Genomic DNA, 15,061 nt, shown 5'->3' on the forward strand with positions numbered 1-15,061 from the left:
ATGTATTTCTTTCTATGGTATAAGCCTAATTTGTCAAAATGAAATTTGTGTTAACAATTGACATATAGCCCATAGGCTTAATAGTTGACACTTTACATGCTCTGTAGTCTGCAGTAACATATTGATAATTTTAGATCCCTAAAAATCAGGCGGAATTGGGGCATGATTTATGAATTTAGGATTTTTCAAGACTGGATCGAGCCATTTCAAATCAAAAGTTTTCAAATAGTTTGTGACTGACAACTCATTTTTAACACTTGCACACTTTAAACTCATTTTTAAAGTGTTTGAAAAAATACGTTGTTAAACTTCATGATTTTAAAAATATACTGGTGCAAACTTTGAGGCCGAAAAGATCATTAAGTCTAATAATAATCAATCATAAAATCAGGCCATACCAAAAAATTTCAAATTTTCAAATCCTTTCTTCTTATGGAAAGAAATTAGACATGTCATACATTCATTAACAAAAAGAGTGAAATGACAAGCTAATCATCCATTACAATACAATCATCATTAAAAAACACTTTCACTTTCCAAGTACAATTAAGAAAATAGTACTCAGTTCTACTACTAAGCTCAATCTTAGCACACTTAATCTTACATTCCAGATTCATATCAACCAACAACAAGAAGATACTCAAATCTTATGAGTTACATATAGCTACAACTAAGTAGCATGTAAATACATAATCATATATAATTTCGTAAATCTGAAAAACCAACGAGTAAACAGTGGAATCGAAGTATACATTATATTATAAATTTATAATTTATATCCGGTCCGTTCAATTATCGATATCGATAAATGATTCGTAAACTGTCGATTGTCAGGGACCAGGACCCTATCGTCTGCAACGAGTAATAGCAGAACAACCTCGGCTATAAGGATGAGCAGGACCAGTAGCGGAATGACAATTATGAGTATAATAAGATCTGCCTGAACGAGCTGGACATGGTATTCTATTAGCAGACAAAGCTCCGTAAGATATATAATAATGCATAGATCGACTCCAGTACAATGATCTTCTGTCTATAATTCCACCTTCCTGATCTTCATCTAGCTCTAGCTCCACTCCTGCGTAGCCTGATGTTGCTGAAGGCCACTGCAGATTCGCGGCTAATGAGTCGATCTGGGAGGAAACTGAGAGTGTTTTGTAGGAAATGCAGATGAGGAGAATGAGGAGGATAGATTGTGTAGACATTGTAATGAGAGAGAGAGAGAGATTGCAGGGAGAGAGAGAGAGAGAGAGAGATTGCAGGGAGAGAGAGAGAGAGAGAGAGATTTAGTTTAAGTGTGTGTTTGTGTGTGTGTTTTGTAAGAGAGTGGAGGAGTGGAGGGAGGGATAAGGGGAAGGAGACATAAAACTTCACACAGCTCACATGGCGGTGGAGTAATTATGCGGCGGACCCCTATTATTTTTGTGTGATGGGCCAGGCTAACACGCTTTCTTGTTTATTGCCCTTCCTTGATTTATGCCCTTCTATTAATTTTATTTATTTTTATTTAATAATTTTACAATTTTGTTTATATTCATGAGCACATATTAGAAAAAAAAAATTATTTTGGGGAAATTATTGTAGGGGGAAAGGGTGTCAGGAACCCCTTATACAACAAACATTTTTTTATGTATTGGATGAATCATTCGACGGCTGTAATTAAAAAAAACAGTTATATTCCGAAAAAATCATCATTTTGCTCTTTTATCACGGACGACGAATATTGTCTGCGGTTGGGACTTTGGGACTTGATGTTAATACAGCTGTTCATTTTCACTTAGTAAATAGAAATTTATTTCAGGTTCCAACGGCGGATAATATCCACGGTCTATGAAAGTTAATTTTTTCGGATCGCGAACATTATTAGTATTTTTTTAATCACAGATAGTTGATCCAACGAACAAAAGTCATTTGTTGTACAAGAGCCCCATTATTGTAATGTGCATTAGGTCTTACATACTGATTCAATGATCGGTAAGTAAGGTGAATGAACTAGGTTGTATATTTACAGCTGACATAAAAGATAAGGATAACATTCACACAATTGTTGCTCCAATTCTTCAACCAAATTTAGTACTTTGAAACAACAGTTTCTATTCATTCATTAAATGACTGAATACAGTCGTTTTGCACAAGTGCCATAAATCTAGAGGTTAATAACTAATATACTGGCATGAAGACGACATTACTGATAAAATTCGTTGATGAACTTGAAACAAGTTACGAACTTGGTAATCTGGATTCCACACATCACGCGTCTGAGGGGTTGGTTAGCCCAGTGCTTCATGCTAAAAATCTGATACGACACCATTCGGCAGACAGAATAGTACCTGCTGATTCATTCACCTTTACATAGTGTCTTCCTCATTCTGTAATGTAATCACCTGGATCCACATACAGACTCACAGTTAAATACTTGAATTTATTACAAGGTGCAACAAGTCACGCATGACTAGGTTTGTTTATTATTCTAAAATTTGATCAACCTACATGAGGTTTAAATATCAGAAAGTTGTACATATTCTCTAAAAGAAAGATGCGCCTATGAGGAGTACTAATATAAGAACACAACTGACAATAGGCAGTAAATAAACGACAAACCCTATTATATCTTTGTATCATATACATGGATTATCCAAATGAATTGAATCAATTAGTGATTAAATAAAATACATGGGGCAATCAATCATGTAATCACTATTAGTAACATGGTTGAATTAGCATAGGCGATTAAATTTAAGAGAATTCATTAATAAAGAGGCATGTCCAGCCAAATCAACCCATTATCAGCCAAAAAAAATAAAAATGGTGCTCCATGTAAATGTTCAACAGAATTTAATGCTATGCAAGAGTAGGTTTAAGCCTCACTATCTAAAATAAATATTTTTATCGTGATAGAATCTTACATGAAGCGCTGCAAGATGTATGAGGCCCTAAAGACTAAAAAGCATGGCAGGTGAAGCAGCCACTTAAGGAACTGATCTGGCGAGTCCTACGGAAAAATAGAAGCTTATGGGATGTTGTGGCAACTTGATGAGCTTGGTTAACTACTTCAGATCTCCTCATTTCCCGGGCCTTTTTCTGTGCTGATTTGAGCTTTTTCATTATCTTATCCATGGATGATGATCTCTTCTTTTCTAGTTTCATCTGAATAACATAGTTTATGTTAGAATTCTACTGATGTACCTGAACTCGTCTTTCAGTTTTGTTTTCTCAGGATGGTGTACACAGTTTATTTAGCAGGTAATATATTACAACAAGATATATTTACCTCCAAAACTGGGAGACAGGAATATTAAGAAAACAGGAAAAATTGCAAAATATAAATATGAGTACCACCTCTAATTTCCGTATTGCTGCCTCAGCTTTTGCCTTCTGCAGGTTCTCCCAAGCAGTAATTCTGGCTTCCTCTCTCTTAATACTGAAACATTTACATTTGCAATTTTAGCATATTTCAGCAGACTTGGATAATAAAAAATGCAAAAATAATGCAAAATACAAATATGAGTAGAAGGTTCTTGAGGTTAAAACAAGACTTCCTTGTCTGCTGCCCAGATATTAAAAAGTATATCGGAAAAGACTACACAAATGCAAATATTTATGTACTTTATTTAGAGGAAAGACTGCCAAAGTGACTTTAAATGTGTTTCTCAGATATTTTTTTAAAAAAAGATAATATATGTGGAATACCAACTACTGTACATACTTGGAAATGCTGTTTGCAGTCTCTGAAACTTCCCAACTGGTGGATCGGATCTCCAAAGCTTTCCTTTTCCAGTCATCACAATTTCCCGAGCCTTTTCCAGTAGTTCGAGTTTTATTTTTCTTGCACCACCGAGTCATGGTGACCCGTTCATCGACCTGCACGTCCCTGACTTCTTGTTTAGAATAATGGGAATTCTGCCACTCCGCGGTGTGTAACAGAGAGTTTGCTGATGAAGCAAAAGAGTTCCTTCCATTGGGAGATGAGTGTGGGCTTCTATCGGGGCTCATTTGAGTTGCCATATCTCTTCTTGAAACAGCCCGAGAAATATCCTTCCCATCGTCTTCAACAATGTCAAGCTTCCTATCTGTGTTGGATTTAGGCAACACGTGCCAATCAGAAATGGCTCTCAACTTGTTAATCACAAAGAGTACTAGCAAATTTAACTATCTGACTCAGAATACTATTAGACGCCTGAGCCAACGTTGCTTTTCTTCTTCGTACAATGAAGACAAAAGTTCTTATGCTTGAGTTTAATAAATCAAATAAGATGCCTACGCCAAAATTCTTTTTCTTTTTTGTACAATGCTTGAAAAGATTTCTTATGCTTGAGTTTAATAAATCAAATAAGATCCAAAAGCTAGATTCATATATGGATTGATACACAGTGGATATAAACATCATGGAATGCTTGCTTTTAAAATGCATGATCTTGTTTATGAAGCATTACCATAAAAAAATTCAAATCGACAGAAATGTCATATAGAAAGCATTTATAAGTGTATAATCCTAATCATGGAAATTAAAGTCTTTCCAGGAGGGAGTCATAACGCAAAACTATTGCAGGTGGGAAAACAGTAACTTGTTAAGCATATCACATTAATCGTTATAGGATATGAGTCCTATACTAGCTATAAGCGAAACACAAAATCTCAGGTATAGACATATAGGTATGACTATTTTTAAAATTTTATATTATAAATAAAAAACAACATATAATCAATCAAGCAAAAGGTAATAACACATAGGCAATCATGTTTTACAAACATCTGTTTTTCTGGTTGTCAAAAAAACATCTGTTTTTCTATTATAATTTATAAAGTAATATAAATTGCAACTGTAATCAATTACAGTTTTCCATTTGTAGCAACATTTTCTATAAAATGAAATCAAGCTTATGCTTTTAGAATAACTACTAGAATGACACGAGGCAAGTGGGAACTGATTTGGGATAGTTCCATAATACAGAACACGTGTATGCAAGGCCAATTACAGCAACTACTTAACATTGTCAGTGCCAATCTAAAAACAGTCATGTAAATGGACCATTTATATCTGAAAAAACACTCACTGTTCAAACACTGAAACTGCTAGTCACATAAATTCTTTTTTCCCACAAATGTTGAATGATAATAACATTATACTAATACTAACTGCAGCCTATGCCGCAAATATTAGAAAACAGATGCTGTAAAAGAAATCACACACATTTAAAATCCATTTCTTTTCTATTTCGAATATTCATAAGCGTAAGAAATATATAACCAGTACCATGAGAGCTTGGAAAGGATGATTGGTATAGTGTCTCGGAGCAACCATGAATACTGGCCGATCGTTCTATGCAGGGTTCCATACGTTCATAAAAGTTTCCATTTCCTCCGTAACCTGCATCACGTCGAACTGAAAAACTATTTGCAGCAATCACACCAGCTGTGAATGGAGAAGCTGCCATAAAATTTTCAACTATCCCTCCATCAAACATGTGCACAGCTGGAGAGTACATTGAGTAGTATGCAGTTCCAGGAGGACCCAAAGGCCCACTCTTTGCTTTGGGCCGCCTCTGTGGCTGGGGAAACGAAGGCCGTGACGAACCATCGCCTGAAACTGGACTAAAAATCCACCTCTCTGCATCCTCCCATTTGGAAGGCAATGTCCTTCCATTATTGAAGGGTAGCAATGCATTATTAACGTTTCTCCTGCTACCACTTGTAGGCAAAGCTACACGTTCTGAACTCCATCCTTTCTGCATCCCGGAGCTTGTGTGACTATAGTTCGGTGTCCCAGGACTAAGAAATGTACTGGTTCGCCGTGTCAAAACAGAGCTTTTCTTTAAGACTCCAAATCGCGGGGAAGAGCTTGCAACATTTGTCAGCGTATTATTCAGATCTAGCGAAGCAGGTCTTCGCCTGTCTGGTTTCTTTAACAAAGCCTCAGACCTGGACCTCCGTACTTGACAATCTGATAACTCAATCAAACTTGTCAACACTTATGACTCTAAAATCAAAACTTGAAAACTATTAACTCATTATTCATTTCACCTTTTAGTGCTCTAGAAAAGGAGCTTCTTGCTGAATCTAGTGCTAGATGTTCATCGTCTGTTTCTAGTTCTACCTTACTGTCTTCCTTTAGAACTAAGCAATCAAAATTGAAAAGGCAACAAAGCAATGAGTAACAAGCTGAATATATATACTTCAATAGACACAAATTTAGATGTGACGTGCTTACCTTTAGCTTTTTCGACTTTCCTGCACACGAGACTATTCTTATGTACTGTGGATTTGTTTGGATCTAGATCTGGACCACTAGAAGAACTCTCACCACATTCATGTACAGCCAAATGCTAGTACAAATCAAACATATAAATGATCCTTAGTTGACAAATTTTGAATTCTAGCACTAGATATGCGCTCGAAAGTAAAAGCTATTAGATACAATCACACTAACTTCTCCCTGTCAATAATTGAACATAAAATCGAACAAGCACAATTTAAATTAACTAATAACTTTCTTTCCTAATCTGATGCAATGTAGATACAAATACGCAATTTATCAAAGATTTATACATACACATAACAGAAAAACGTCATAAATTAAACATACATGAAACATAATTAAAATGCGAAAAACGTGACGAGATCTAAACTCCTATATCATATACAATTCACAACAACTTAAGTGAGACATTCACTATTTAATCCAAGCTAAACAATCAACTAATTGAGCTGAAATGGAGAGAGAGAGAGAGAGAGAGAGAGAGAGAGAGAGAGAGAGAGAGAGAGAGAGAGAGAGAGAGAGAGAGAACCTGATAAGTATCAGAGAGGAGAGAGTCACGATCATGAAGATCAGAAGCAAAAGAGCAGCGTTCAACGCTACAAGAAGCAGAAGAGAAGAGACTGAAGTTATTAGACTCAGTAGTGAAGATGACTGAGTCAGGACTCACATCACGAGTTCCACTGAGTCCGGAACTCGGCAAATGGCTCTGATCTTGAAACCCTAGCTCCGGCATTGTTGTTATAATGTGTGTGTAATTTCTCAGCAACACATTTACACTGTGAGTTGAGATATAGAAACAGATTAAGTCACTGTTTATCAAGTATCAGCTGCTTAACAAAATGTTAACACTTAATTATACTGTGCAGTGCAGTTATAATTGAGGATTAGATCACGAGCAATTATTAAAAGTTTGGATTGTCATTGTTTGAGATATTGTTAAGCTGTCTTATCTATCACGCCAAAAATCTTTGACTAAACTGGTTGCTAAAATTTTTAGCTCTTTAGTGCGGGTAATTCAACGAAAGAATGCATGAGGTGAGTACTTGTATTTGTATATATATCATATTCAAAATATCGGTTATTTATCTTTTCACGAGAACATTCGATTATAATTTATTGTTCGACTCAATCATTAATGTAAATGTCGTATGACTTTTTATTAATGAATTAACATTTTTGTTCTTAAAAAATTTAGCTAATCACGTATTAAGCGCGAAATTACGAAAATTTATATACTTCAGTTATTTTGATTTATTAATTCTTTCTTTTTAATAGTGATAAAACCCTGTATACACAAATTATAACAATCAAAATGATTAAAATTTATAAATTTTTGTGTTTATCATGTGTTCATATGAAAACATAATAAAACCCGTTTTCCTGCCTCTTTACCTTTAGCTTTCTCCCGTTGGTCACCGATCCATTAATACAATTCAGAAATTATGTTATTTTAAATATGCAGGTGACAAGTTATGGAACATGGACGTAGTATAAAAAAAAACTTTATACTCGTTTCTTTGCCAATGCAAATACAAAAAAATTGTGACAACATGATAAAATCATCAATCAAAAGAATAGTAAAAACGTGCAACTATATTATAATAACGGAGTCATCAACAAATCGATATCGAACAAGAAAATTATTAATTACATAACTAGATAATTTTTATAAACTTCTCGTAATACTATCCATCCTCAGAATTAGTTGACGTGCACGTAACTCGGTCCCGAAAACGTAATTCATGATTACTCCTTGGTCATGCTCTTAATGTAGAAAGAGCTTTAAGAAACATTAAAAATGCTATGCCTCCTCCCACGATCACGCCAATGAGATATGGGGGTTTAAGAGAGATAATTAGGGTTTTTGTAATAATGTTACTTTTCTTGTCTTTAAATACTTTTTAGCTTTGTCTTAAAAGAATTATGTATTTTGTTTGGAAAGTACCGGCAACCCCAAATTTCTCTCTAAAATTTTTTCCAAATCTGATATATCACATGAATAATCGGCAAGTGTCTTTTAATAATAAGGGTTTCCGCGTGTATTCAGTTGATAAAAATTTTGAAAAAAATATATGAGTTACCTATTACTATTCATTTAATTTTTCTATTTTCGTACAAAAGCGTCATCCTGCATTAATAAAAAGATTGCGAAATTAATTTTTTAATAACGTTGAAATCTTATCTCATAATTTTAGCTACTTCTTTTTTTCAAATCTCACATTATTACTAATTAAAATTAAGTAATCATAGCTTGTTAAGTTATGTGTGAAATTTGGTAATGTACACGTCATTGACACCGTATATGGGAGTCCGAATTAGTCACTTAATCAAAACTTATTGAAACTTTATCTGTTCAAAGTTAAATAAGATGACATTAATTAACACGGTTTGTTTTTATTGTAATAGTAACTACTAAAAGTTACATATAGTTTCTTAAAGTTCACTGTGAGTTGTCTACATCCTGTGTTCCATCCTTCCAAATTCCGATTATTTATCCAAAAAATTATAGGCACAAATACTTATTTGTAAGTCAAAAAACATGTCTATAGACATAATTTTTACCAAAAGGCATGCCCAAATGTTATGCAATTTATTGATTAAATATAATCAAATGTAAAATATAATAATTATACCAATATAGAGTAAACTTGAATATTAAATCAAAGTTAGTTGGTATTAAAAATCAAATATTATCATAATACTCATTTATATTGATAAGTTTTTAGATATTCAAATATATATAAATACTTTAGAATTATATTTGTTATTTTTGAAAATTGCTAATATAAAATAATTATTAAGAAATAAATAAAAATTAGCAAAAATATGTCAAGTCTTAAAAAGACATGTCTGGCTAATTAACGTTACTAACATGTTAAACCCATTCCGCTATAATATGCTCCATAATTATAAATCATATTTGTCAAGAAAATATTACATATGATTCTTTAGACTAAAAAACACATATGATACCGGTAACTATGCAAGATACTTGAGATAATGCAAGTTAAAACTGATCCGGGCTGACGGTGTGTACCTAAACTCGTGCCGCTCAACACGGGTAACTATTGCTCCATTATTTTGTTAAACCTTTTTTCTACAATTCTCAATTATTCTCGCTGCCCTCGTCCAGAAATTGTGCCTCATGTTTAGGACTCCCTATTTCATGTAGAGCGTACAATCGGGTCGTGTCGTGTAATTTCATGTTTCGTATAGATAAACATGAAACTCATATCCGACTCGAAATGATTTCGTGTACCCATATGTGAAATCCATATCCGATTCGAATCATGTCGTATACTTTCCCTATACTTTTCGTGTATATTAAATAAAAAATTAATATAATATATATACATATAATATATTAAAAAATTTATTTTAACGTATAATTTAATGAAATATAGAGAGTGTATATATATATATATTTACATAGTATTCTATACAAACTTGTAAATATTTATATTATATACATAAATATATGCATGTGTTATATATATTAACTTATAAATATATTTATCTCGTGTAATTTCGTGTACTTTCGTGTACCCAAATTAAAACCCATATCCGACACTAAATCTATCGTGTAATTTCGTGTTCGTGTACATTCGTGTTTCGTGTACCAAAAATTAAAACCCGTATCCGTATTTTTCGTGTCATTTCGTGTCGTGTACCAAATTGCCCGTTCTAATTTTATGGTGTCAAATATGTAATTTTTCCCTCATAATTTTATTGACTTACTTGGCCATTTGTATTATGTTCATAGAGTACGGTTTTTATTTTTAGAAATATATGAAAGTAGAACATTTGCAAAATTAACTAACAATAATCTATCTATACAGTATTATTTTATTTTTATTAAATAAATATAGTTAAAATCTTTCTTTTTAATTAATATTAAAGTCGAACTTTTATTATTAGTTTACTAGACATGACTTCTTTCGTATAGGTAGTTTTATTTTAAATATGTGCTAGCTTATATATACTTTAACGAGGCAGGCAAATAAGAAATTGGTTGGTTTGTTAGTCGGTCATTTTTGTTTACATGAAAAAATATTTTCATCAATAAATTGATTCAATATATAATAGACATTGTTGACGAAATATAATATCTGAAACACAATTTAATATCTGAAAAAAAACTCACAAAAAATCTCGTTAAAATCCCGTAAAAATAAAATCATGTGAGAAAAAACTCACGAAAAAAGCGCCCTCTAAAATCCAATCTAAACAGTATCTTCTGATAATTTATAAAAAATCTCTCATATCATCTAACTTTGTAGCTAACTTATCTTGTAATATGAGAAATGATAATTGTGCCGAGGGAAACCTATTAAACCTCTTACAATCATACTGAGAGTAAAACAAAGAAAACAACGGAAAAATATTAAAATAACAAACGGGAAATATATTTGATAATAATAATTATAAGAGTCAGGACTCAGGAGTATGTTGATAGGTTATGAGTATAAATATTAAAATCCTGAATAGAATTAACTACTAACTCATTTATTTTATCTAACCAAATGAATAACCCTTTAGTTATATACTATATAAAATATATGCTAAGATGATAACCCAGATCAATCATCAATCTAACATGTCCCAGAAGAAACTAACAAAACCTTTTCAATTATTTTACGAAGTCTAATAGGCTTGGTAGCCCCGATGAACACAAATGTGTGTTTTTTAGCAAATTATAAGTACACGTCAATAATGGGTCGTTTGGTTGGAGACATTCTGGTATCATGTATGGGTTTCGTTCATAACCCCATATCTAATGTTTGGTTCAGAATTTTTTTCCTCCAAACCCATTCCTCATATCCCAAGGTATGAATTTTTGATACCCAAGTGGAGAGGTATACAACCTCGTACAACCACACCATATTGTCACATGTGTTTTTTATCATACACATAATATGTAAGTGTGCTAAATAAATATTTTATTTAATTTTAAAGATAGCTATTTGAATACCGCAAAAAAATGATAGTTACTTAAATATTTGTACAATTAATTTTAAAGAACTGAATTCCATATATAAAGTTAGGCATAATACATAAATGGATTATTATTTTATTTATTATTATTTTTTAGTTTGAAAATATATCTATATTTTTAACAATTTTTTTATTATAAAAAGTAATTAAAATGTATATATATAATTTTTAAAGAAATTATTAAAAATAGAATCGCCTATATATAAATAATCTAGATTGGTATTAAATATTTGGATAAGTTCGAATTATAATGAGTCAATGAATTTTAGTTTATTTTAAATTTGAAATCAGAATTCGGCCCATTGTTCAAAAAATACTCGAAATTTGACTGCATAACTAGCCAAAAAACATTGTCACATTCTACGTTTAGTAAATTTAAATTACAAGTTCGACGAGAATATCTTACCAATAATGTGAAATTTTTTGATATCTTATATTAATATAAATTAATGTGTTTGAGGTATTTATAGGATCAAGTCAATCGATTATTTGTATTAAAATTACTAACTTCAGTGATAACGCAATAGTGTTTAGGGACTTGTCCCGATTTTAAAAATATTTGAATTTTGATATGAGATCTCACGGGATTTGTTAAAACTACGATGATATATTAAATCGATTTATTTTTCCCGATTTTAAAAATATTTGAAATTTGATATAAGATCTCACGAGATTTGTTAAAACTACGATGATATATTAAATCGATTTATTTTTCATTTTTCACTTTAAAAAACTAGTATTTTAAAAAGAATTCTTTTAGATAAACAATATTTATTGATCAAGATAATATTGTACAAATATTTTGAATTATTTTAATATTTTGAATTATTTTAGTATTTTGAATTATTTTAATATTTTGAATTATTCAAATAAGAATTATATCTACTATATTGTAGCATTTGATTCAATACATTTTATACTATTTTAAAAATATATATTGTTCAATAATTTGAAGGAATTAACCAGTTAAACTAATATTTATAAAACTTTATCGAATTGAAAAATATTTAATTTTAGGAAAATAGTATATAATATTATCAAATTATTATATGAAGAAATATTAGAATTGTAATGAAAGAAACTTAAAAATAGTTTAAATAACAATATAATTACAAATTTTCCTTCAAATTCTTGTAAAAATCATGAATATCAATAATAAGTCTTACAATATATAATTTATATTTATGTTACATGCATGGTTAGAGAAATCAAAAATCGGACTAGATCGGTTAAGCTACTGATTTACGATTTATCGGAAATCGGGGATTTATCGGAATGTTAGATCGGAATTAAATCGGTCATATTTTAATATTATTTTAAAATATATGTATTAAATATATATTACATTTGTAGTTGGGTTGAGTATTGGACATGGTTCATGGTGAACTTGACTTTGTATAGACATAGGCTTCTAGCCCATATATTTCTTATACACGTGATGTACTACTGAGTGTGTTGTACTGCATTTTAAACAACCAAAGCATCAATTATATTATTGTATTGTTAACCCCTCATTCCATCTACCCACCCTCCTCCTCCGTCGCTTCTAATCTTTCTCGTATCTCTCCCTCTCTAATTCATGTTGTTTCTTCTCCTACTTTTATATCTTTCTTCTTTTATATTCTTATTTCTTTCTTCTTCTTCTTTCATAGAATACGAAGCTCTGGTTATTTTTTTAATATTTTGCCGGAGAAAATGGATCTTATAATTTTGCCTATCGACACCTTCGATAATACTCGATTTCAACCGGATTTTGACCGATTTTGACCGATATGAAGAAAAACGATTAGTGGACCGATTCTGACTTGTTAGATCGGAAGCCGGTTATTTTCCTCTATGTCGTCCGATAAATCGCCGAAATCGGCGATTTTTATAACACCGGTTACATGATTTATACTCGGTCGCGTAAAAAACAAATATGGATTGTTTGTCAGTGATAATGTGAATACCATATATAAATTATTGCAATTTATTTATTACATAATTTTAATTTTTGAATAATTATAAATACATGTTATTTAAGTAATCAATTTCCTAACTATATATTAATAATGATTATACATGTACATAAATCAAATATTTAGCATATAAATAATTGAAACTATCGTAATTTTCTAAGAAATGTAACATATGATAATTCACATGCTAACATAGACACATATAACTTAATCTTATTTTGTTAAGAGTAGTGTAAAAAAACTAACATTTTTCCAAACATACATACGTTAAATTTCAAAAACTAACATTTTTCATTAAAATCGACTTTTATATTAACAGTAGTGTAAATTTTATATTATTTTATATTATGATTGCAAGTAGTTCTGAATTCAGCTATTCATTTTTTATCTTTTTAAATCGAGTAAGTTAAATGTAAGTTAGTAGAGAACTGAGTAATAATATAGACCAGTTATATAGTTTATTTAAATGAAATTCAAAATTTTTGGTCAACTATGTATTCAACATATATGTTAGTTTTTAACTTTTTCTTTGTAAACATACCAACGACATTCTACATATTAAGTTTATTTGTTTCATTTTAAACGTACACTGACTACCCTGTTTATATTCATTCATTAAATACAATTATACAACGCAAACAAGAATACATATATTTTTCTTAATAAGCTATATCGGAAACGTTGTATAATTTAGTAATGTCTTGTATGAAAATAATACACAGATAAATACGTTAGACATTATACAACATTTACAAATAAGAATATAACTAAAAACATTATAATTGCATGCATAAAAAAACTCTAGAAAATGACCCGTGCCTCGCACGAGTTATTATGCTAGTTTTATTTATAGTATTTCAACTTTATTTAAGCTATCAAATGTAAATGTTTAATACAAAAATAATTTAATGAACTAAAATTTATTAAAATGATAATTAAAATAATATATATATTAATTAAAATTAATAACTTAAAAAATATTTTAAATCTAAAATATTTATTTCAGCACTCAACCAAATACAAGATATCATAAATGATACATTAACCCATACCACCTTAACCCGATTCTTGATTACAACCCATACCACTTCTCGAATCAAACGAACCCTAAAAAAATTGTATGTGATATTGTGATTCATCAAAGTGTGTAGTCACAACAATGAACCTTAACACACTCGTCGATTGTAAAATAATGTTCATATTAACAATTTTTAATGACATTTAATATTCTATTAAAAGGAGATAATATATAAGAGTTAATATCATTCTTATAATAATTAATGATTTATATGTTTGTTATTTTGAATTCTAATTGATATTAAAGTCAAATTACTTTATCAATTTAAATTATACTATGTATTATTATAATTAATATTAAAATCAAGTTATTCAATCAAATTTAAATTATAATTTATATTGAGGTCTATATTATTATAATTAAATTTTGAAGTCCACTTATTGTACTAAATTAATTTTTATTTAATTAAATTCTAAAACAGTTTTTACTATAACAACCAATTTAATTATTATTTAAATAAACTTCGTTATCAAAAAAGTATTCAATTAAATTATAAAATAGAAATTATAATATCTATTATATATGTATTATAGATATCTATATTTATATTATAAAAGATAATTTGTAACTCGGTATAATGGTGTCGAGATAAAATAAAATAATTTATACTTTTGATTCTCGCTAAAATAAAATTATATTATTATTATTTAAACTTTTATTAGAGTGTATGAAACGGAAACTTATTCTTTGCTCTTCTTAGATTTTCATATACAGTAAAACCTCTGTAAATTAATTCTCGATTAATTAATAATCTCTCTAAATTAATAATTTTGT

At 30.2% G+C, this 15,061-nt stretch overlaps 2 protein-coding genes across 2 annotated transcripts; both read right to left on the minus strand.

Moving 5' to 3' along the window:
- Window positions 1-845: 845 nt before the first annotated feature.
- Window positions 846-1,205, minus strand: LOC141711263 (protein RALF-like 34). The gene has a single exon (XM_074513665.1). It carries the CDS (start codon window positions 1,203-1,205, stop codon window positions 846-848), a length of 360 nt encoding a protein of 119 aa, XP_074369766.1.
- Window positions 1,206-2,012: 807 nt separating this feature from the next.
- On the minus strand, window positions 2,013-7,220 carry LOC141711430 (uncharacterized). The gene is made up of 8 exons (XM_074513866.1): window positions 6,786-7,220; window positions 6,209-6,323; window positions 6,022-6,114; window positions 5,255-5,941; window positions 3,707-4,070; window positions 3,340-3,421; window positions 2,907-3,147; window positions 2,013-2,384 (listed from the first exon to the last, which is right to left on the minus strand). The coding sequence occupies exons 1-7, from the start codon at window positions 6,987-6,989 to the stop codon at window positions 2,941-2,943; spliced, it is 1,752 nt and encodes a 583-aa protein (XP_074369967.1). The 5' UTR covers window positions 6,990-7,220; the 3' UTR covers window positions 2,013-2,384; window positions 2,907-2,940.
- Window positions 7,221-15,061: the final 7,841 nt, after the last annotated feature.

This window comes from Apium graveolens, chromosome 3 (genome assembly GCF_009905375.1).
Source record: "Apium graveolens cultivar Ventura chromosome 3, ASM990537v1, whole genome shotgun sequence".
In the NCBI taxonomy this organism is placed as follows: domain Eukaryota; kingdom Viridiplantae; phylum Streptophyta; class Magnoliopsida; order Apiales; family Apiaceae; genus Apium; species Apium graveolens.

Bases quoted from the DNA above. Each gene is read 5' to 3' on its own strand.
- LOC141711263 (XM_074513665.1), bottom strand. From the start codon at position 1,205: ATGTCTACACAATCTATCCTCCTCATTCTCCTCATCTGCATTTCCTAC.
- LOC141711430 (XM_074513866.1), bottom strand. From the start codon at position 6,989: ATGCCGGAGCTAGGGTTTCAAGATCAGAGCCATTTGCCGAGTTCCGGA. The intron at 6,324-6,785 runs GTTCTCTCTCTC...GATTTGTACTAG, and splicing joins TCCTCTCTGATACTTATCAG to CATTTGGCTGTACATGAATG. The intron at 6,115-6,208 runs GTAAGCACGTCA...TTGATTGCTTAG, and splicing joins GAAAGTCGAAAAAGCTAAAG to TTCTAAAGGAAGACAGTAAG.